This window comes from Zychaea mexicana, assembly GCF_025766255.1.
Source record: "Zychaea mexicana strain RSA 1403 chromosome Unknown BDB00scaffold_64, whole genome shotgun sequence".
Classification (NCBI taxonomy): domain Eukaryota; kingdom Fungi; phylum Mucoromycota; class Mucoromycetes; order Mucorales; family Lichtheimiaceae; genus Zychaea; species Zychaea mexicana.
In genome coordinates this window covers 17,999-40,614 of record NW_026516727.1, presented here as the reverse complement: position 1 = coordinate 40,614, position 22,616 = coordinate 17,999, and the positions used below count along the sequence as shown (strand labels likewise).

The window sequence follows — 22,616 nt, the reverse complement described above, 5'->3', positions numbered from 1 at the left end:
TACTTTGTATTTGTTGGTGAGAAGAGCACGAATGGAGAAGCGAAATAATCCGGCACCGCTCATATTGCTCGCAGAGGTATTGGTCAGCTTTTGTATCTTTGCTTCTCCCATACATTAGTGTTTGTAATCTTACTCTTATATTTCTGTGTGTGTATAGGGCGGGTCACCGTTGTCGATTTCAAGATGCAGACAACTCGAAAGCAATCCGCTCTGGTGCCAGGAGCTATGGGAAAAGGTTTTCGATATTGATCACATAAAACCAAACCGCCGCCGATACGGTCAAGATTGTGAGTGCTTTTAGTGGTGGCTAGCGAATAATATTATACATTCTATGTATATGCGCATCCTGATCCTTTTTATACGATTTTTTATAGATCAAAACCCCTTTGCACACAACGCGCTAAGCTTCAAGCATACAGCGACTACGGATGGATGTATGGTACACGTCCAGTTCGAAAAGTTTATCGGGAATAGTCCAGGCAAGCATAAATCCTGCTTTAATAATTTGGAGTTTGTAAGCTAAAGCTGAATGTCACGCTGACGACAAAACAATACTATGTACACGCCATGAAGAATTATTTCCTAGTACACACGATGAAATTAGACGCCTTCCCGAAGGTCAAGACTTAACATATTGGAGCCATGGTGTATACAGACTCGAGTTGAATCCGGATGGCCTAACTCAGCAGCGTGCCGAAGAAAGTCGAATTGTTGGAGTCGATCCTGGTATGGCGTACTACGGAGAGTACAATAGTTTGCGGGCTTGTTGCATCATTTCTTTCCCACTGATTTTTACGTTTGTAATTGATGATATAGGTGTATCGTCGATGATCACAGGAGTATCGACTGCTGAAGAACCTGTACACAACCCAATTGAAGTTACCACGCGAAAGTACCAGTAAGTTATCTTGAAAAAGAGTATATAATAGATAAGCCTCACACTACATTGAGCTCTTGACTAAAAAAAATCAATGCAAAGTGCGGAGACGGGTGTCTTTTGGGAATATAAATTAGAAAACAAAAATCGGCAGAAAGCCGAAATCCAAGAGGATTATGACTCCATCGCAGAGAACTCGCCCTATGTCTCACGTTCAGAAGATTTTCTTTTCTATATCGCTAATCTGAATCGAATTCGACTTCGGTAAGTAGCAGGAAGGAGAAGGAAGGAGAAGAAGGGCTTATCAATGCTAGGCGAGTTGGTGACAAGGGCATATAATAACGGCAAGAATATAGAATGCGTCGTTTCTCGTCTGGGTTCAAACAGCTATGTCGAGCAAAGGCGTTATATTGCTTTCAAGGCATGCACCACCAGAAGAATACAAGCAAACAGAGAAATCAGGAGCTTGTTATTCTCAAGCCGGCAGAGAAAACAAGATCTTGTCAAAGATGAGCTGCTAGGTGTCACTCCTCCTCACCCAGCTGTAAGCGATTCCCTTTTTCCATTTTTCTCGCGTGATATCTGATAATACTCTTTTTTCTTTTTTTTTTTGCTGATGATCATTTTTGAAAAACTGAAACATAGGGAGAGCCTATCAAATGGATACACAAATCGTCGCACCGATCTCGCAAAAGAGCTGCCCGCTTGAGGCGAGAACGCGAGCGTTGGCACCCAAATCAACAACCAACGATTGTGTTCTATGGCTCCAGCAGAATGCCGCATTTCCCGGGATGGGCCCCGATCCCCCATTTGGTTAGTATATTTACAAGAGAGAATGCGCAAAGAGGTTGCCATACACTTATGAGTAATGTATATTTTAGGGACTTATTAAAAAATTGGCTTCACACATGCTGCTGATACTGACGGACGAGTACAACACTTCTCAAGTTCACGCAGGGTGTCAGCAACGGCTAACAAGTATTCCATATGACGGGGAGGTTTGCGGACACAGGTACGTAATAATATAATATCTGATTGCTATACATAATTCCCGCTTTAAGGAGGCCCACTTATAACGACTGACGGGATCATTTTTACCTATGTATCCATGCAGAAAAACAAGAGAACGTGCAACGTACTGGGTTGAAGGACCTCAAGGCGGCTTCATTCCAAAGAGGGGAAGGGAAATAAAGTACTGTCGAGACCAGGATGGCAATTTGCTGAATCCGGCAAGTGACTGTATACAGGCACGCCCACCACCGCCAGGTAAAGGCAAATTTCTACTAATAAGGTATATAATCAGTAGTTGTGTTCTGCTGTACTAAATTGGCATGGAATACCATAATAGATTGGGTGATGTGGAAGATTAAAGCTTGTAATAACCATCCAGAGCTTTATCCAAAGGCTGTGGTATGTTTTCACCCTTTAAACCCACGAAGGATTCTGCCTATCATATGCTAAAAGAGTTTTGTTTTCTCATCTAGATTGTAGACCGGGATAAAAATGCGGCATTGAACATAAGAAGCATAGGCATAGCCTATATGAATAATGATGGACATCCAGACTTTCGACCAGAGGCATTCCTACCACCAGGTGGACAGCTCCCTCAGCAAGCGCAACTTCAAGAAGATCAAGAAGAACCGGAGGAACCGGAAAACAATATTTTAGCATTAGAAAATGATAGGAATTAGTCGAAAATTCCACTACGATTGTATCTTGGGGCCAAGAGGACAGTGCTTTTACTCAGCGCGGAAGCCACGGACTCTGGAGTAAGTATTAAATCTATTTTCTATGACTGTTTTGAAACATTTGAAATCATCACTAATACACTGTCTACATTTGTGGAAAAATTATTTTGACCAACCTCATTCATGTTACCCAAGCCAAAGTAAGGAAGAAACGTCATCATTAATTTGTTCAATACAACTCGATTGGCTGGCTGGCTTTTAAGTGAAGAAAAGCGGTGCTGTATAACGCGCAAGGAGCTGGACTGTAGGTCGCAGCTTTCTTCTCTTTTACCTTCTTTACCGCCGATGTAAGCTTCTTTAACATCCCCTCATTACCCGGCACGAACAAGAGCCTTGCTATCTCTATCTTGCTCTCTGTTTTTCTCCCTCGCTCAAATATAATATTTCCGTCAGCTTTCGCTCTTTTTTTTTCTTGGTTGTATGTGGCCTTCGACAAAGCAGATGAGGGGTTTTTTGGACTTGAAACTGTAAGTATTAAAGGAGCGAGGGTTTCCCTTGACTCATCATCATTTGTCTTTTAAGCTTTCTTTAACGCTTGTTCCGTCTTAAAAAGTAGGAAAGTAGCAAGGGCTCCCTGCTCCTGGCTTGGACTCGGTTAAATTTTTTTTATTGATCATCTTATGCGCGCGCCGGCCTGCCCAGTCTCTCCACCATCGCCGAATGGAACCACGAGTTCCCTTTTCGAGGGCCTCCCCTTCGTCCCAATCCCACCACCAAACGCTCATGGGGCTACGAGTTCCCTTTTCGACCCGCCCGGTTCCGTCTTGACCATCATCACCAAAGACTGGCGGGACTACGAGTTCCCTTTTCGATCCGCCCCGGGCCTCGTCCCAATTCCCACCACCAAATGCCGGGCCGGGGGCTACGAGTTCCCTTTTCGATGGTCCTTGTCGGTGTTCCGCAGTTCCAACTGGACCTGTGTGTAGTATCTTTATCCGGCGGCTACTGCCAGTTGCGAGTTTTCTTTTCGGTGGTGCGGTCTAGTCGCGCTGGGTTGTCATGCATTATATTCTTGTCGGTGCTACGAGTTCCCTTTTCGATGTGGGCCATTCGTTCGTCACGATTCCTATCACTCAACCGCTTTACTCGCTTTCAATAAAATGTTTCAATTCGGCGTCTATTTGGGTTATAATACATTCGCCGCGACGAGAGAAGAGTAGAAGGGCCAAAACGGAGAGAAAAAGAAGAAGAAACATGTCGTCGACTACTGAAGATATGTCGATGCGTCGCGGCGGTCGTCTCTGGGGCGGGCAAAAAAAAACTTGCTGCAACAGGGCCAAATCTACGGGTTCATTGAAGACTTTTCGAATTAATGATTTGCACAAATCTTGTAATAATAATAATAATAAAGAAACCTCATCTTTTTGTTCAAGGCGAGTTGCTTCGCGGCTCTCGACTCCCAGAAATTTTTGCCCTAAAGAATTCTGTTTGTTTTGGTTTTGTTTATGTATATACAGCACGCACGATTTGTTGCCACATACGCCCACACGTCATCATACAATCAGTTAGTAACGATGACAACTAATGATACTGTCTCCGTAGCAACAGATGCGTTTTCGTTTGGCAGCAGCAGTGTTTATCAATAGATCCAACAACAGCAACACTCATGACATGCATGATGGTCACGAAACGGCTATTTTGCTCCAGCTGATACAGTTCGTCTTTTCTTTTCTTTTTCTTCTTCTTACGCACACTTTCTTTAAAACATCGTGATGAAACGTCTTTTTCAGCCTGTGCTCTGGTTATGCTTACTACTGTTACAGCAACACGTCATTGCTTTGGATAGCAGCATTCAGCAGCACCAGCACCAGCAAGTTCTCACCAATAGAGAAGGACCTGTTTGTAACAGTAAAGTATCGAGAGGGAGGGACAGAGAGATAAGCGAAACAGAAAATTCTCTCACGCATCGGCAATAAAACTTATAATAATTATCATGTTGCAATATTAGGAACTGTCTTATCATGCCATTGGCAAGGCCAAGTAGATTCTTGCTGTTCTCCGAAATACGGGCTGGTCGTACTAGCGTTACAGTGGGTTCCTGGATATGGACCTGACGACGAGTTTACTATTCACGGTGAGTTACTTTATATACACAAGAAGAAAAGAGAGAGAGAGCTAATATATTTATCTAAAAAAACAAATAGGACTCTGGCCAGACACATGGTAAAAATGGGCTCTTATCATCTAATCATCCGAAAGATGGTTTTTCTTCAAACCACTGCAAACTAAAATAAACTAAAATAGCTCCGGTGCAAGAGCACCATCGCGAGGATGCGACAGAACGCGTTCGAGTAGCCAAGTCGGTACGATACTGAAAAAGATCAATCCAGATCTCCACCGACGTATGCGTACATATTGGCCTAGCTACAAAGGAAATGACAACTGGTATGCACAAAAGCAAAGAAGAGAGAGAAAAGAGGGATGGACTATCAGTTGGTCGGAAAAGGAAACTCACCTATAGGCGTAACTTTTATTTTAAGGTTCTGGTCACATGAATGGACCAAACATGGGACATGTGTAAGCACGTTGCGACCGGCTTGCTACGGCGATACGTATCGCAAGTTCCAAGACTTGGAGGAATATTTCGAGGTAATAAAAAAAAGAGAGAGAGAGAGAGAGAAAGAGAAAGCAAAACGGGGAGATGGAAACCAAAAACCTTTTCTGTTGACATACATTGTCTGATTATAGCAAGTTTTGTATCTGCGCGAAGATTATGATATCTACGGTGTTCTCAAGTGAGTATTGCTTTCGGATAGGCGTAATAAGAGATTTGCTCCGCTGAACATATAATGTTTATGTATATCATAGCGTGGCAGGCATTTTCCCTGGAGCTTATTATAACGCGGAATCGATGCGGGATGCGTTGGAGAAGTTCTTTGACGCCAAGGTCATGCTCAACTGCAACCGTGGCCAATTGAGCGAAATCATGCTTTATTTCTATGTGAGCGGACGAGATCGTTATCAAATCACCGACGCACTGGCAAAGGGATCATGCCGAGGTCCCGTGTGGTACCCAAAGAAATAGTGTAATAAAAGACCGCTTCTCCTTTATCAGTTATATAGCTGTGGATGGATCGGACACACCTATCAGTTACGTTCTCTTTTCTTTCCTTCCTTGGTGCAACTCTAGTTGGCTATTTACGATAAGATAATAAAAAGAATCCTTGTTGATCCGCTTTACACTTTACATACATTAGCACTTTGTAAAAAAAATGATGGGGATCAATAATGATAAAAAATTGTGGGTCAGATGAAGTTTTTGGGTTTATCATTGATAACGATACGCTGAGAAGAAAATTGAAAACCAACAAACATTCCAATGATTTCATTGATAATGTTGAGGATGATATAGCTAGTTACTGCTATTACTAGTTATACATGTAAAAACCGCTATTTGTTGTAACTGTTTTAAAAATTTACGCACAACCAGTCAACAATGGAAAACACGAAAAAGAAAGATAACCAAGATAACTAGATAATGAAAGCATTATCTCGTTGTATAGTAGGTACTCGTAAATACAGGGAGAGAAATAGAAGGAACAGAAATAGCAGCAACAACTATGGGCTGTGAGTGACGAACAATTGGTATCTCTGGGTTATCTTTTCAGATGTTATTAACGACATCACAGCATAGCCCTTTGTCAATGTGTCACAAAATCAGTTTTTTATTGGAACAACCAGATAGTGCAAATTAGGAATAGCAGATCTTGTTTATCAACAAGACTTTGTCGTATCTACCCGTTTTCTGTACGTGGACATGTACTGCCAGCTTGTTTGCAGGTGTGGTATATAAAGAGGCGTCATTTTTGAATCATCATGCAGGTTGTCTAATTTTACTATTCTTTAATTCATACTTTAAACTTTTTCACCAATTGTCACCGATAACAACGAAAATGGCAGTTTTATCGCAAGGTACATACATTTCTGATCCCGTTGTCCTTTCATAGATAGTCACAGCGAACTCAACTGTATTTTTTCTTTACTACCTGTTCATTAGGCGTCGGCTATGGCGTTGTCATAGGGTAACCAGATTTTTATTCATCTTACAGATGTTACATGCAACAAGAAGAAATTTACTAATCGGCGTAACATACATATGTATATAGCTTTGGTGCCCTTTTTACGGCTCTCATGATGGCCCTCACCTGGATGCTTAAACGTTATCTCTACGAAGCACAATCAAGTGAAATGTTTTCGACAGCAAACCGCAGCGTTAAGACTGGTTTGATTGCTTCTGCCATTGTCTCTAGTTGGACTTGGGCCGCTACTTTACTGACAAGTACTGAGGTCGCTTATCGTTATGGTGTCTCTGGTCCAATCTGGTATGCTTCTGGTGCATGTGTTCAAGTTTTGCTTTTCTCCGTCCTTGCCATTGAACTGAAGCGTCGTGCTCCCAATTCCCACACATGTCTTGAGGTGAGTAAAATTAAAAAAATTTCTTGGTGTGATGGTCAAACCAATTGCATATGAAACTAATCAAGCATTCGATATGTATGCATAGGTTGTAAGAGCACGATACGGTCGTAGCACTCATTTCGTGTACCTTGTCTTTGCTTTGATTACCAACATTGTAAGCTTGAAAAAGAAAAGTTTCCTTAATGCACCTGTGTGTAAATCATATTTGATATACACAGTACACCTAACAATGAATTCACCAACAATAATAGATTGTCACGGCCATGCTTCTGCTTGGTGGTTCTGCAGTTGTTTCGTACCTCACAGGTATGCACGTCATTGCTGCATGCTTCTTGCTTCCACTTGGCGTTATTGTATACACTCTATTTGGTGGTATCAAGGCTACATTTCTTTCTGATTATACGTAAGTAGTAGCAGCTTTCTGATCAGTCTAGCAGCTTTGATACCAAGTACGGGTATAACAAAAGATACTCATTTTTTATAAAAAATGTAGGCATACTGCGGTTATTCTGGTCATCATTCTTTACCTCGTGTTCACCGTCTATACTTCCTCGCCTCACATCGGCTCCATTGAGCGCATGTACGACTTACTCACGGTTGCCAGCATGAATGATCCTATTACAGACAACGCCCAAGGCTCTCTCTTGACCATGTCCTCGCTGCAAGCTCTGATTTTCGGTATTGTTAACGTTGTTGGTAACTTTGGTACCGTTTTCGTCGACAATGCTTATTGGCAGAGAGCCATTGCAAGTGATCCCAGTCACTGTGTCAAAGCATATCTTCTTGGTGGTAAGGTGTTATCATTATTCATTTAAACCTCATGAAAACAAAGCAAAAGAGATCTCAGTCAAGGAAAACTAAAGAACATGTGTGTTCCAATTGCTAGGTTTAAGTTGGTACGCTATTCCTTTCACTTTGGCCACAACCATGGGCTTGACTGGCCGGGCTTTGGGCATTTCTGTCACCGACGAAGAGATCACCGCTGGTTTGGTGCTCCCAAATGCTTGTGTTGCATTGTTGGGAACCGGTGGTGCCTGGGTTTGCTTGCTCCTTGTCTTTTTCGCTGTCACCAGTGCTGCCTCAGCCGAACTGATTGCAGTGTCATCCATCTTCACATATGATATTTTCCGTGCTTATATTCGTCCTAATGTAAGTTGTCCTATCATGTAGACCGCACATTTTTCTTATCGTACAAAAAGCGATACGGAATTGTACTGACAAACATATATTATTTAGGCTACGGACAAGACTGTAATTCGCTTCTCGCACATTTCAGTTCTTAGCTTTGGTGTTATTATGGGTGTTTTGGCTACATTGCTCAATTTCACTGGTATCAACTTGGGCTACTTGTATAAGCTAGTGAGTCTACCTATTTTTGTTATTGTTGCTATATGCTATACTATCATCATATAACATGATTACTTACCAATGATATTAGATGGGTGTCTTGATCTCTTCGGCCGTTATCCCCATCACACTTACATTGCTTTGGAGTAAGCAAAACAAACACGCTGCCGCCATTGCTCCAATCTTTGGTCTTTGCTGCTCACTGACCGCCTGGCTCGTCACCACCAAATCTCTGTACGGCGAAATCACTGTCTTTACATCCAACCAGAACTATCCCATGTTGGCAGGCAACTTGGTCGCCTTGTTTTCTCCCCTCTTCATCATCCTGCCGCTCTCTTTCATCTGGCCCGAGAACTACACCTTTGAAGGCACCCGTCAGATCCAAGTGGTCAAAGAGGACACCGTCACCGTGCCTGCTCCTGTTACTGCGTACGAACAAGATCTGCGGCAGCAAGAGATCGAGGAAGATGAAGCTGAACAACTGCGACTTAAAAAGTCGTCCCGCTTCGCCAAGATTTCGTCCGTGTGCTTGGCCTTATCACTGTTTATCTTGTGGCCCATGCCCATGTTTGGCTCCCAGTATGTGTTCTCGCTGCCGTTCTTCCGTGGCTGGGTCATCGTTGGCATAATCTGGGTGTTCTTCAGTACGTTCATGGTCGGCGTGTATCCATTGTTTGAGGCACGCAAGGATACTGTGATTATCTTGAAGGCTATCTGGGACGACATCCGTGGCCGACGCAACGTGAGCTTACCAAAGACGATGGCCGAGGCTGGCATCACCGAAAGCAACGACAGCGTGGTGGTCGAGGAAAAGAAGGTCTAAAATCCCTTGTCAGGGGTCTTTCTTGCTGTATACCATCTTCTTTCTTTCGTTCGTTCTCTTTTGCTTCCCTTCATTGTGTACATATGAGCTATCATTATAACATCCCATCTTTCTGTTCGCTCACCTGATATTTTACCTTCCCGTTGACACCGATCTCATATAATTTACCTTCTGTATTGCACGCGTCTTCATAATTAGTTTATTTTTTCATATACCTATAATAAATACTCGTAACGTTATTGTTGTTTACTACTGTAACGTGAAACTGCTAAGCACACACACATTTTTTGCTGTCTGGGCGCACTTGTTTTTGTGTGACAGGGGGAATTAAATGTACGTTCACCATCGCGTGCTACACGTTTTATGCATGTCACCCGGTTTTGCAGGCCTCCGCAGCAGCGGCAGCAGCAGCAGCAGCAGACCTACACTAATACTGCAGTCTGATGAGATTTTGATCGTGTAAACAGTTACTTGTTGATTGTGTATACTGATCAAAAACAGCAGGAGTCGTCGTTGTTGTCGTACATGAATTAGGGTTGTATTGACATTATATTTTATCTTCATCCTCCCCGCTTCCCTTCCCCTCCCTGCTGGTGTTGTTAAGCAAGAGCATCTCGGCTGAAGGTGTTAGAGAGCATAGAGTGTTTGGGTGAATCAAAAAGAAAGAAAGAAAGAAAGAAAAACAGGGTGTAAGGGGAACCATCAGCAACAAACAAGGAAAGAGCGCCGATGCTGCCGGCTGTTGCTGTGCTACGTGATTCGTTTCGCATGTGTGATGTGTGTGTGTGTGTGCGTGTGTATGCGTACACAAGAGTCGTAGCATCTAAAAAAAACTGGTTTTTCTTTCTTTCTTTATTTATAAAGTTTCTATTGCTTTCTTTCTTCTTTTTGCTCTCTCTTCTTCCTTTTCCACACTTTTACCCATGTCCACAGTCAACAATGTAAGTGCCTTCTTCTTTGAATCCACCCCGCCGGTCACTCATCCGCAACTGCACGTATCCATCATCCTACTAGATACCCGGATTGCAGCAACAACAGCAACCATCGGGTACGTTATCAGTCTCATGCACCACAGCACCAGCATCGTCATAGCTTGTTCCTTTGGACTAACTTTTTAAGTTTATTTGTTCATCGTACCCCTTTATTCTACGATGCAGATATGAAACCAGGGAATCCCACTACTATTACTACTGCTACGTCTGGTGCTCCGACAACAACAAACGCCAACGACAAGGGGATGAAACAGCCTCCAGACAAGAAGGATCAAGGCGGCAGCGGTGGCGCGGCGAAGGTGACGGGTGCCGCCACTGATACAAAACAGGCACAACAAGGCACATTGCCATCGGTAAGTGATACTTTAAGCACATGAAGACAACCCAGGGGGGGGGAGGAACGATTACGACCCTACTTCACCAACACTTGCAGCTTTGATATAACATGAACTAGCAGCAACAGCAGAACAACATGACTTTTGCTCTGATCAAGCCTGATGCGTTTCACAAAAAGCAAGAAATCATCCAACTCGTCAAATCGTCAGGCTTCTCCATCAAGCAGGAGCGTGAGCTGGTACTTTCACACGACCAAGCTCAGACGCTATTCAAGGGCGAGTCTCAGGACAGCCTGCGTTGGCTGACAAGGTAACAAGAAAAAATATTCAGAGTCTCGGGTTCCCCGGGGAAAGAGGCAAGACGTACTGAAAGAGAGAAAGAGAAAGGGGCTGAAATCTAACCTTTTTGAATCACGAACAAAAGTGCACCTGTGTATGCGATGGTCTTGCAAAAGGACTCTGGTGATACCGTCCAAGCATGGCACAAGTTGATGGGTCCTGATGATGTCAAGAAAGCCAAGGCATCCGACCCGAAAAGGTAACTATTGGCACTGGCTGCTTGCTTGCCCCCTTGCATTCCACCCAATCTCATTTGTTATTTTAAACACACCGACTAACAACGAATGTGTGTGTGTGTGTGAGTATAGCATTCGGGCGCTGTATGGCAGCGATACCCAACCTTCTTTCCACAATGCTGCACATGGAAGTGATTCCGTAGCACAAGCTGAACAGGCGATTCACCTAGTCTTTGTCACACAAAAGAACAATGGCACCGATGATGTCCCTAGGAACGGAACCGCTGCTCCGAAGTCAGACGAGAAGAGCAACAAGTCGCAAAATGGCGGCAGTAGCCAGACAGCACCTCTTGCTGCTGTGGAAGCCGCCGTCGCAAACAAACCTGACTCTGGCAAAAAAGAAGAGGCCGATAATAAATCAGCAGATCCTGTCAAGAAAGACGAACCAGAGGCAGCAAAGGCGCCGGAAGCCAAGGCACAAGCTGCACCTCCAAACGATGGAAAGAAAGACGACGCTAAGCCTGCAGCTGCCCCTGCTCCTGCTATCCCAGCAACGACCGACTCCAAGGCTGCCGATACTGCTGCGACTATCAAAAAAGATGAGAAAAAGACGGAGCCGTCGTCGACAGCAGAAAGCAACAAGAAGGATACTCCAACAACAACAGCGCCCGCAGTAGAATCACCAGTCAAAAAGGAAGATAGCAACAAGTCTGCTACCGATGTCAAGACTCTAGCAGCAGACACCAAGAAGGATGATAACGACAAGTCAGCAGCAGCAGCAGCAGTAGTTGACACAAAGAAAGATGAAAAGCCTGTTGCCGTCGAAACAAAACTACCGGCAGTTGATGCAAAGAAAAACGGTACAGCTGAGGCCAAGAAGGACGAAAAACCTGTAGAGGATGCCAAACCAGCAGCTATCGATGCGAAGAAGGCCCAAACAAAGGATACGCCAGCAGTCGACGCAAAGAAAGATGCCAAACCATCCGTCGACATGAAGAAAGACGACAAGCCAGCTACAGACGCCAAGTCGGCCGTCGATGCAAAGAAGGACGATAAGCCAATTACAGATGTTAAGCCTGCAGTTGATGCAAAGAAAGATGACAAGGCGCCAGTCGAGGCTAAACCGGTAACCGAGTTCAAGAAGGGCGACAAACCTGCGAGCGAAATTAAGTTGGGAGCTGATACGAAGAAAGATGGTCCAGGGGACAAACCAGCATCTGACGTAAAGAAAGACGATAAGCCTGCCGTAGCAGAAATAGTGAAGAAGGATAAAGCTAGCGAAAAGCCAACAGCCGATGTCAAGCAAGCTGTCGAGGCAAAGCAGGATGAAAAGAAGCCGGTGGAAAATGCCAAGCCAGCTGCGGCAGCTACTGAGATCAAAAAGGACGACAAGCAGTCAGTGGCTGATGGCAGCAAGCTAGCACAAGATGCAAAGAAGGATGTTGTCGCTGAAAAATCACCTGTTGCCGAAGCCAAACCAGCTGAATCCAAAGACGGTGACAAATCAGCAGCAGCAGCCGTTGATACAAAGAAGATGGCTCCTACACAGCCAGCAGCGACGGAAGTCGAAAAGGACTCGAATGTCAAGCCAACACCTGTCGATCCCAAAAAGAATGATATCAAGACAGCAGTCGATTCGACCAAGATCGGGCAAGGTGCAAAGGCAGCGACACCAGAGCAAGCAGCACCAGTCAAACCAGCAGCTGATGCACCAAAAGCAGCAGCTACGACGACGGACAACAAGAAGGAATATACCACGGCCGCCGCCGCCGCCACTGCTCCAGTCAAGCCAGATGCTGCCAGCACAAGCCAAGACACCAAGTCAGCCACGTCAACACCGCCACCTTCTAATGGTAACAACCGGCAAATCGGCAGTGTCAAGGCAGCGCTTGCAAAGTTCAACAACGGCAACAACGTCTTTGCCGGTGATAACAAGCCTCCAGTAAAGACACTCTCGTCAGACAAGGCTGCATTCTGGAAAAATAGGGACAATAATGCTGCTGCTGCTGATAACAAAGCTAGCAGCAACGAGAAGCCGCCATGGGTCAAGCGTGCTGAAGAGATGAACAGCAAGAAGAACGATGCAGCAGCCAGCAAGCTTCCTCCTCCTTCGACGCCTGCTACTCCTGAAAAGAAAAAGGACGAACCCGAAGTCATGGACACCAAGAAGGCAACCGAAGACGTAAGCAAGAAGGATGTGTCTGAGGCACCAGTTGCAACACCACCTGACATTACCTCGGACAAGCTGGCAAAGGATACGGCAGTTGAGGAGAAGAAACAACCAGAGTCTGCTGCTACTCTTGTTGAAACACAAAAGACTGCTGACGAGAAGGTTGCTGAAGACAAGAATAAGGCCACTGCAGAGGAATCTAAACCAGCGGAAGACAAAAAGCCTTTGGAGGAAAAGAAGACTGCTGAACAGACGACGACGAAGAAGCACGCACTACCACCACCATCCGAAAAGCAGAAGCCAGCGCTTGACAAGGAGAAGGTCAGGACAGGATCTAAGCTTCCCAGTCCAAAGCAGCCATTGTCACCCAAGGAAAAGATTGCCAAGCAGCCATCGCCCAAGTCCAGCGCTGTGAAGGATGTAAGCAAGAAGGCTTCTCCCACAGCAGCCAACAAGGTTACGCCTTCCCACGTCAAGAAACCTGTTGCTGAACCGATCAAGAAGCAGAAACCTACTACTGCTGTGGAACACCAAACACGGTCACGCGTACCCCGCGTGGCGGCACTAGGCACTACCAAGAAACAACAGCCTGCAGCAGCAGCTGTAGAAGAGGCCCCGAAACCAAAGAAAAAGGTCGCCGGAACACCCCGACGCAGTAACATGTTGGCGCGTTTGACTGCGCCTACTGCATCCAGCGCTCGCAAGAACGTCACCTCGGCAACAGCAACAACTGCGGACCCGCCTGCGACGACTGCAGTTGGAGCCAAGCGTGAGTCTCGAACAGCTACGATTGCCATCAAAACAGCTCGTTCCCGCATTGTCAAGTCAGCAGGAGACCAGCAGCAGCAGCAGTCAGTACACCCTCAAAAGGTGAACTCCAAGGAAGTCGATCGGCTCCAGGTGTCGAACAACAGCCACCATGCTGCTCCTCCACCGCCGCAGCCTCAAGGAACGACGCAGAGCAACAACATAGACAGCAGCAAGCCTGCTGTTGCTACTGCTCAGCAGCAGTAAGGGCATATATCTAATCTACCAGTCCAGGACTGTGACAAGCGAGGGGAGCGTGTTATTAGCCATAGACCTCCCCAGCACTCTTATACCACCCATTTCTCTTCTAATCCCATTTATTTTTGTTGCTGGAATATACACATCGACAGTTTTTTCATCTCTATAAGCACACACCCACACATCTAAACACATGTTCAAAAATAGTATCATATTATAATTGCAGTTGCTGTAGTTGTATTGGATCATCGTAATAATAACATGGTTGGGGCTCTACAGTTTATAAAAGTGTTTCTCCTAAGCAGCAACGTGCTAGTGAGCATCCGACTTGTATCGTCTGGGCCGCAGCCAGTTCATCCTCAAGAGTAGGGTTGACCTCCATGATATCTGCAGCCACCAAAAGACCGGTTTCGGCAAGAGCCTCACAGATATAGTGCCCTTCACGGAATGTCAGCCCACCACGGACAGGAGTGCCCTGATTGAGATGATATACAACAGCAATTAGCACAGGATAAACAGGTCTCCACATGTTATTTTTTAGGCACTCACCGTGCTTGGTGCCACCGAAGGGTCTAAAGCATCCACATCAAAGGAAAGATGGATAGGCAAGTCTCGCTTAGGGTTCACATGGTTCAGAGCCGTTTCAACGACAGTGCCGATACCCCACTTGTCAACATGATGCATGGTGAACGCCGGAATGCCCAGTTCCTTGATCGTTTTCTTTTCGAACCCATCAAGATCGCGCAAGCCAATATACACCAAACGATTCGCCTTCAACACAGGCTTGACCCATTGGAAATCCGGATGGTCCGTCGACAGACCCATCAAAAAGCTCAAAGGGCATCCATGCACATTTCCACTTTCGGTTGCTTCCGGTGTATTAAGGTCCTTTGTTTGAAGATAATATCCTCACCACAATCAGATAAAAGAAGGACAAAGGAGGGTGTGTGTGTGGGGGGGGGTTATGCATCATTACGTACCGCGTGAGCGTCGACCCAGACAAGACAAGCATCGGGGTAAGAGCCAAAGACACCGGACACAGTAGCCAGTGCGACGGAATGATCTCCTCCCAGCGTGAGAACAAACTTGCCCTGTTTCGCACGCTCATGAATCTGCTGGGCAACATTTTGTGTGACAGCAGAAACATACTTGGGCTGCTTTAGGTTCATGACGTCTGGGTCCGATGCTGGACGTAGCTCGCTGATGGTTTGTTCATTGGACTCATGCTCAACGGCCCATCCGAGTTCTTCAAGCTGTTCGGCCAGTCCCGATTCGACAAGTCGCAGCGGCCCTTTTTCTACGCCTGCCTGGGGTTGGCCACCGTTGAACGGGACCCCGATGATTGATACTTGTTTAGACTTGATCAGTGGAGTTTGTGCCGTCATCGTGTTGTTGTTTTGAAAAAAAAGGAGTTGAAAAGGGCAAAGGAAAAGAAAAGTGAGAGAAAGGAGAGAGAAAAAAAGACGTGGCCCTAGAGCACGTCAGCTATCTTATATATCCCTTTTAGAAATAGGCTCGAGTGGAAGTGACGTTATCAATAGCATCATACTCTATTACTGCCTGTAGCAGCCCTTGTTCCATATGTAAAGCACCTCGTACACGTGAAGCACTCCTTTGAAAAAAGAGCACTTGAAATGGCAGTCATTGCAACAATTGTTTGAATGTTCCGGTGCACACTTGTAGTTTCCGATCTTTATCAAAAACTCGCTGTCGAAAGCGGCTGACTCTTTTTTTCGTGTTTCTTAACATGACAAAACAATTCCGGCCCTAGTTGACCATGTCATTCTACCACCCATTTTTTTTTGGGTTCAATAGTTCAGTTTCACTGCTGCCGATAGAGCATACGAATTCAGTAGTTTCTCTTTTGTGTCCAGTAAAAAGTCACACAATAAGCGGCTCTCGTGTTATCGCTGAATCGATAGCTGCATAACCAAGGATGTGGAAAACCCGCACGCATAATAGAACTCAGCTTCCCTTTGCGATGTGGAAGTATCGCAAGCAGCAACACTTTTAATATATGTATCTCTTACGTTTGCTATCCTTAGCATCAGTTTCATACGATGTCTGCGTGCATGTTCTCACTTGGGTTTAATGTATAATATCCTTCAGTAATGTACACAGTATCAAGCAGTGGTTGTGTGGAAAGGAAAGGAGACCAATGATACTTTCAAGATTATACATTACACATTAAGAATGATATACTTTATTTCGTCGCTGTACAGCGTTTAGCGACGCTTGTAGTAGATAACAGCCAATGCGATAACAAGAGCCAGCTTCTTGAACGCACCCTTGTAGGCCTTGAACTTCAAGGACAGTGGGGAGGTGACCATCAGCATGCGCATCATGTTGGTGCGCTTGTCGCTGTAAGGTGGGTATCTAACGGCAATGACACTTTCCATGTTGAGCTTCTTTGCCATCACAGAACGCTCGTGAGTGAAGGTTCTGTAGGATCGTTCACCGTGGTAGTTACCAACACCCGAGTTGCCAATACCACCGAAGGGCAAGGCGTATTCTGAACATCCGTCGAAATTGCGATATAGCATTAGCATATATGATAGAAAACTTGGGCATACACAAAAAAAGAACAGAGCTTGAGCGACATACCTGCTTGATGCATCAAGCAATCATTGATGCACACGCCACCAGACTGAGTGTTGTCCAAAACTTTTATGAAAAGGAAAACTTAAGTACATTTGGGGAAAACTTGAGTTCTTGACACGCTTTCACTTACTTTTCTGAGCTAGCTTCTTCTTGTTGGTGAAGGCATAGAGCACAAGCGGGGGCAAGCTATAGATTGTTTGTTTGTTTGTGAGCCGAGTTTCTTACTATACATAGGCTACAAACACCACTCATGTGACGAGTAACATAGAAACATACTTTTGGTTCACCATGTGGATGGCATCATCCAAGTTGGAGTAAGGGATCACCGGGAGGATAGGGCCAAAGATTTCATCGCCCATAAGGACTTGGTCCTTGAATTTGACGTCAGTGACAAGAGTGGGGGCAATGTAGCGTTCCTCACGATCATGCTCGCCACCAAATGCGATAGCACCACTCTGGCGGTTCTCCAACATGCCCACCACGCGGTCAACGTGGCGCTGGGATACCATGCGGGCATAGTGAGGCGACTGTTTGGGGTCCTCACCGAACCACTTGGTGACAGTCTTGCGGAACGCATCAGCAAATGCATCCATCTTGTCTTCAGGCACCAGGACATAGTCGACAGCGATACAAATCTGGGGGATAAAACAACCCATTCACGTTAGCTCCTCAACTTTTTTTTTATTTCAATCCCCCCTCCTCCAGCTTTTAGATCCATCCTTCTTATACAACATGTCGCGACTTTTTACCTGACCGCAGTTGTAGAACTTGCCGAAACCAATGCGGTTAGCGACGACCTGAAGATCAGCATCGGGCAAAACAATGGCAGGCCTAAATGTTATAAGCATGCATGCGCGTTTAATAAACCCCATCACTACACCCAACCTCTTCTCGGTAAAAAAAGCGCGTGTTGTTACTTACGACTTGCCACCCAGTTCCAAAGTAACACCAGTAAGATGTTCAGCAGCTGCCTTCATGACGATCTTGCCGACCATGGGACTGCCGGTATAGAAGATGTGGTCAAAGTGATACTTTAACAAGGCAGTGGTCTCTTCGACGGCACCGTTGACAATGCGGTAGCAGTGGTTATCCAAGTACTTGGGGAAGAGCTCGGTGATGAGGGCCGCGGTGTTCGGAGAGATCTCCGATGGCTATATTACATTGTACGCTTCACATGTCAATCATTGGGCACAAGTCGGCTCATCGTTTTCTTCCTCTTCCTGTATGAAATCCATGTAATACCTTCAAGATGACTGTGTTACCGGCAGCAATGGCACCAGCAAGAGGTACAAGAGCAAGCTATTCGAGTGACAATACGCAAAATGTGTTTATTAATTAAGCAGAGCCATCGCTGTGTATCCATAGCAATAGAAGAAACGATGATTACCTGAACAGGGTAGTTCCAGCAGCCTATAATTCACATCGTCCCATGATATTAGCATTCCAGCCAGTCTTGAGTATGTGTCAAAACCAAACAATAAAAAAAAAGACTCTTGTTTTACCGAGAATAAGCACGGCACCAAGGGGTTCCTTGCGAATCACAAGATGATCCATGGCATTCATCTGCATACGGGGCTTAACCTTGTCATCCTTGGCAAGCTTATCCAGGTTCTAATACGCATTACGTACAGTGTGAGTGCTTTTCTTGTGGTTTTTCTCACACCCACACACATACACACAGAAATACCATAATTAATGGCATCTTACATCGAGGAAGAACAGGCATTCTTCCAGACAAGGGGCAATATCACCACTCAGAGCCTCCATGCGAGGCTTGTTCATATCTTTGGCAAGGGCTTCATAGAAACGTTCTTCGTTGTCTTTAACGAGGTCATAGAGGCGTTGAATCTGTGTCTTACGGAACTTTAGGCTGCGTGTCTTGCCTGGTTTGGGAGTTGTGTGAAGAGAGAGAGAGAGAGAGAGAGAGAGAGAAAGAGACACAATACAATCAGTACCTTACAACTTGCAGAGTAGTTCATTCACTGTTTATTTTTGGAGTCCTTACCAGTGCTGAAAATACGGCGAACGAGATGGTAACTATCTTCAATGGAGTCATTGGAGGTGTATGTGAGTACTGAGCTCATGATGTTGGTCAATGTTTCTTAAAGAATGGAGAGAAAAGGAACGAAAATAAAAGGAGAGGAAAAGTGAGTTGTTTCTCTCTGCTGACGGGTGTATTTCTCAGGATTACCTTTTGTGGAAAATTCACGCTTACAGTGTACAGTTGCGGAGCGGCAGAGGAGCCAGAGCAGTTGCTGGTTCAAATGATTAGGCGCTTGTTCATCCGGGCTCATAATGCCTAAATGCAGTAGGTATGATACACACAATACATTTCTCTGTGTCGGTGGTGGCATGTGAAAAAGAATTTAGTGGTGATTCCTTTTGCCACTGTTTCGGTTCTTTTTCATTTATAATCGATATTCAAAAAGCTACAGTGTCTTTTTCTTTATAACTAGTACTTGGTGCACTGAGCTTTAAAACGACATCGCCAGAATTCGAGTTTCTTGAATCCGTGTCTAGCTGAAAAAGAAGCCTAGTAACAGTTCGAACCCGAAAAATATAACAAAACTCGTGCTTACCACGAAGGCGAACATTCGGTTTTCGTACTGTAACGCACGTTCGAGAGGTGTTGTCCTGCTATATTTTGAGAGACGCTCTGATGGCTGAAGGTGCTTTGAGTTCGAGCAAGGAGTAAAACTTGATATGATTATAGCCACTTTCCTGAACAGAAAAATCTGGGTCGCGCGTAATGATTATGAAATTTGTATGCTGGCCAGCGACCATGCTATTTGGTGACCTGCTTGATGTAAGACAGGCTGAGGAAATCGAAAGTGAGAGCCGTGCTTGCTTCTTTCCTGGAGAGCTACAGTATCGTCGACGTGGCGAGGGCAACTGGCTGCGAGCTCCGTTTCTCGATGGCAGCTGAATCAATCAGTCGCGGTTTTTCTCGTGCTGAATATAGGCCTTTTTGTTACAATGACATGTACGTCACTCGCTGTCAGTAGCTTTACAGAAACAGCATCAATAATTCCCGCTATCCGTCTGATAGTGTTCGCATCTTCTTCCATCAGACTCATAGGGAGCATATTGGCCAATCAATGCGTGTGTGTGTACTATGTGATCCCCTTCAGTAGATCATTTCAGCCCAAATTTCTCTTAAAAATGCGATCGGAGCCCCACGTGTGTTTTTTATCTAGTTCTTTGAGCCCAGCACTTCCAAAAAGTAATATGCAACTGACAACAGAAACTATATCCGAGTGGCACGACAAACCGTTGGCCGAGATCACAGAGATCAAAGCAACAAAGAAAGAAATCTCTGCCATCGACGACGTCTCAGCATGCTCCTCGCTACGAAAACTGGATCTCAGCAATAACACGTTATCAAGTGGCGCTCTTGCACCATTGAACTCCTTGACCACATTAACGTGGCTCAACCTGGCAAACAATAACATTACAATGTTGAAAACACTGAAAAACTTACCCAAACTCACAGGTAAAAAGCTATCTCCTTTGAAGACAAAGGATCATTACACCAATGTGTCTCACAATCGTATACTTAATTCGAATTTTTTTTCCAAAAGTTCTCAACGTGAGCCGAAATCGCTTAAACACGATCGATCCAACCATCGCGACCTTTAAAAGTCTAAAGGCACTTATCCTCAACAATAACGATATTTCGTCCGTGGATGGTGATTCATTTGCCTCGTTGGCAGACCTCAACACACTAGGTAAAGCTTTCAATGTACAGTTGGTACACGGGCAAGCTTTTTGTGTGTTTCTGTGATTTAGCCTAGTTGTGTGTATATATCCCCAATTTGCCGGTACTAACCGAAAGAGCGATATTGTGTAGTGCTGTCACACAACTCTATTGAGATGATGCCACCATTACCCGCATTGACCGGTCTGTTCAAGCTCTCGCTAGCACACAATGAGCTGAAGGATTTGCCCGATTTCTCCTCCAATACCGCCCTCAAGGAACTCAGAGTCAACGATAATGAAATTAGCAAGATACCTGATACCCTACGAAATTGTGGCTCGCTCGAGATTCTGGACTGTGGAAACAACGGCCTTGCTGAGTGGCGGTAAGCTATGTGCTTTCTTCTTGAAATGCAGACAGTTTGGTCAATAAAAAGGGTCTAATAATCCCTCTTGTTTCCTTAGGGATGTTGCTGCACTTGGTTCGCTGTTGAAGTTGACCAATCTTAATCTGAAAGGAAACCCAATTACCCTTAAGGAAAAATATGAACAAAAGGTAAAAAAAATTGTTTGGCTTTTACAAGATCGTCGAGTTAAAAACTAATCGTATCGGTATATGTTTTTTATTGAAAAAAAAAAAAAGATTCGTCAGCTGTTGCCAACTTTGCGTGTTCTGGATGGTGAACGCTTTGATGCCAAGTTCCTCGAACGAAGGGAGAAACAGCGAGCCAATCCAAAACTGATGGAGAAAAAGCAGCGTTTGAAGCGTGCTAAAGAAGAAAAGGAAGAGGCGAAAATGTTGCTGGAAGCAGAGGAAACTCCACGCAAGAAACGCTCACGATATGACGACGAAACCGCTGCGAGCCGTGCCAAGAAACAACAGCGCAAGGAGGAAGGCGAGCCTGAAGATCTACAGAATACATCCAAGCCAAAAACCAAGGTCAAGAAGCCTGTTCTGGCAGCGACGAGTACAGTTGCGTCTGCAAACGATGATAAGAAAAAGAAGAAAAAGGAGGATACCAAAAAAGCAGATGTCAAGGCAGCTCCATCGGCAACAGCAAACAAGCCTACAACAAAAGAAAGCAAGAAACAGGTGCAAACCAAGACGGCATCTACTACTACAAACGAACCGAGCAAGAAGCGCAAGGACGCATCTGCCGACAAAAAGATCGAAAACCAAGCAACAACAAAAGAGCCAACAGAGAAGAAGCGAAAGACGAATAAAGCTGGTGGATCAGCAAAGGGCGGTGATCAATTCTTTGTCAAAAACGGAGGAGAGGATAAGAAAGTTAACAACCAGAATGAATCAGTTCGCTCGGTCTCGGATGCTCTGCGTGAACGATCTGGCATTGTCGGCGTGGTGGAAATGACTGAGAATCAAAAGAAAGCTGCCAAGTCGGAAGTGGATGTGCTGGATGTGCTGCTGAATCAAAAAGAAAAGGAGACGAGTACAGGCACCGGTTTGGATGTTGGCGGATGGGATGATTAGATCCTGGGAGCTGTGAGAAAATGAACCTTTTCTTATCATTGTCATTCTGTATTTTCTACTTGCATTTCAAAACTTACATTCATTCTTATAAATAAACAAGAAATTTATTCATCTAGCAGCTATCTACTTCTTGTGTATATTCATGTTTGTGTAAAGATCTTATAGTTTATAATGAGAGTTTTACTAATCTTCACTATATGGAGTAAATTTCAATACTGTATTACAGCGTCAGCAGGTCTCTGCTTGATGATGACTATGGACACATCATATAATCACAGAGGCTGTATGCAGTAGAGGTGGGATTGTCAATTTCTTGCTATGCTCATACATTGGTCTCAAATGTAGTAGTACACAAGCTCTCTAAGAAAGACTTAATCCCAAAAGCACAGCCTCCATCATCGATATATCACAATTTTTCTTGGGGAGATAGCGATGGTATGTTGATGTTGTTATATCAATTACATAGCAAACATGAAGCTATATTGACCAGCTCGTTTAAGCTTTCTGTGGACGAAACAATGGTATCTCTACACATTCTCTTTTTTCAACGCCGTCGCTATCGTTCTTACCGATCTCACCCACGCTGTGTCTCGGGGTGGAGC

The 22,616-nt window shown here is 44.8% G+C and overlaps 9 protein-coding genes across 9 annotated transcripts; 5 read left to right on the top strand and 4 right to left on the bottom strand.

Moving 5' to 3' along the window:
- Nucleotides 1-1,576, top strand: BDB00DRAFT_521048 (uncharacterized protein). The gene is made up of 7 exons (XM_053117707.1): nt 1-76; nt 158-287; nt 375-479; nt 574-726; nt 817-898; nt 980-1,141; nt 1,234-1,576. The coding sequence occupies exons 1-7, from the start codon at nt 32-34 to the stop codon at nt 1,388-1,390; spliced, it is 834 nt and encodes a 277-aa protein (XP_052977211.1). The 5' UTR covers nt 1-31; the 3' UTR covers nt 1,391-1,576.
- Nucleotides 1,577-1,802: 226 nt separating this feature from the next.
- BDB00DRAFT_835205 (uncharacterized protein) lies at nt 1,803-2,528 on the bottom strand (the record flags this gene model as incomplete). The annotated part of the gene is given in 5 exon segments (XM_053124389.1): nt 1,803-1,889; nt 1,992-2,085; nt 2,099-2,143; nt 2,226-2,287; nt 2,362-2,528. Coding segments are annotated over 4 exon segments (226 nt in total), but the record flags the coding sequence as incomplete, so codon positions are not given.
- A 570-nt stretch (nt 2,529-3,098) lies between these two features.
- On the bottom strand, nt 3,099-3,945 carry BDB00DRAFT_521009 (uncharacterized protein). The gene is made up of 2 exons (XM_053117706.1): nt 3,712-3,945; nt 3,099-3,570 (listed from the first exon to the last, which is right to left on the bottom strand). The coding sequence occupies exons 1-2, from the start codon at nt 3,819-3,821 to the stop codon at nt 3,171-3,173; spliced, it is 510 nt and encodes a 169-aa protein (XP_052977209.1). The 5' UTR covers nt 3,822-3,945; the 3' UTR covers nt 3,099-3,170.
- Nucleotides 3,946-4,287: 342 nt separating this feature from the next.
- Nucleotides 4,288-5,846, top strand: BDB00DRAFT_835197 (ribonuclease T2-like protein). Its single transcript, XM_053124388.1, has 7 exons — nt 4,288-4,473; nt 4,574-4,699; nt 4,770-4,788; nt 4,870-5,010; nt 5,106-5,214; nt 5,314-5,360; nt 5,434-5,846. Exons 1-7 carry the CDS (start codon nt 4,338-4,340, stop codon nt 5,648-5,650), a joined length of 795 nt encoding a protein of 264 aa, XP_052977208.1. The 5' UTR covers nt 4,288-4,337; the 3' UTR covers nt 5,651-5,846.
- Nucleotides 5,847-6,442: 596 nt separating this feature from the next.
- On the top strand, nt 6,443-9,381 carry BDB00DRAFT_520867 (Sodium:solute symporter family-domain-containing protein). Its single transcript, XM_053117705.1, has 9 exons — nt 6,443-6,537; nt 6,623-6,647; nt 6,732-7,041; nt 7,127-7,195; nt 7,293-7,444; nt 7,535-7,830; nt 7,928-8,190; nt 8,278-8,400; nt 8,480-9,381. Exons 1-9 carry the CDS (start codon nt 6,519-6,521, stop codon nt 9,209-9,211), a joined length of 1,989 nt encoding a protein of 662 aa, XP_052977207.1. The 5' UTR covers nt 6,443-6,518; the 3' UTR covers nt 9,212-9,381.
- A 1,289-nt stretch (nt 9,382-10,670) lies between these two features.
- On the top strand, nt 10,671-14,373 carry BDB00DRAFT_520732 (uncharacterized protein). Its single transcript, XM_053117704.1, has 4 exons — nt 10,671-10,848; nt 10,920-11,076; nt 11,186-13,235; nt 13,308-14,373. The coding sequence occupies exons 2-4, from the start codon at nt 10,979-10,981 to the stop codon at nt 14,235-14,237; spliced, it is 3,078 nt and encodes a 1,025-aa protein (XP_052977206.1). The 5' UTR covers nt 10,671-10,848; nt 10,920-10,978; the 3' UTR covers nt 14,238-14,373.
- Nucleotides 14,374-14,508: 135 nt separating this feature from the next.
- BDB00DRAFT_874785 (arginase) lies at nt 14,509-15,613 on the bottom strand (the record flags this gene model as incomplete). Its single annotated transcript, XM_053127261.1, has 3 exons — nt 14,509-14,703; nt 14,778-15,116; nt 15,209-15,613. The coding sequence occupies 3 exons, from the start codon at nt 15,611-15,613 to the stop codon at nt 14,509-14,511; spliced, it is 939 nt and encodes a 312-aa protein (XP_052977205.1).
- An 840-nt stretch (nt 15,614-16,453) lies between these two features.
- On the bottom strand, nt 16,454-18,913 carry BDB00DRAFT_883967 (Aldehyde/histidinol dehydrogenase; the record flags this gene model as incomplete). Its single annotated transcript, XM_053128285.1, has 11 exons — nt 16,454-16,740; nt 16,833-16,892; nt 16,960-17,015; nt 17,106-17,464; nt 17,579-17,660; nt 17,751-17,980; nt 18,072-18,128; nt 18,217-18,239; nt 18,332-18,440; nt 18,537-18,712; nt 18,835-18,913. 11 exons carry the CDS (start codon nt 18,911-18,913, stop codon nt 16,454-16,456), a joined length of 1,518 nt encoding a protein of 505 aa, XP_052977204.1.
- Nucleotides 18,914-20,057: 1,144 nt separating this feature from the next.
- BDB00DRAFT_789883 (uncharacterized protein) lies at nt 20,058-22,014 on the top strand (the record flags this gene model as incomplete). Its single annotated transcript, XM_053120910.1, has 5 exons — nt 20,058-20,322; nt 20,411-20,557; nt 20,680-20,911; nt 20,991-21,081; nt 21,169-22,014. 5 exons carry the CDS (start codon nt 20,058-20,060, stop codon nt 22,012-22,014), a joined length of 1,581 nt encoding a protein of 526 aa, XP_052977203.1.
- Nucleotides 22,015-22,616: the final 602 nt, after the last annotated feature.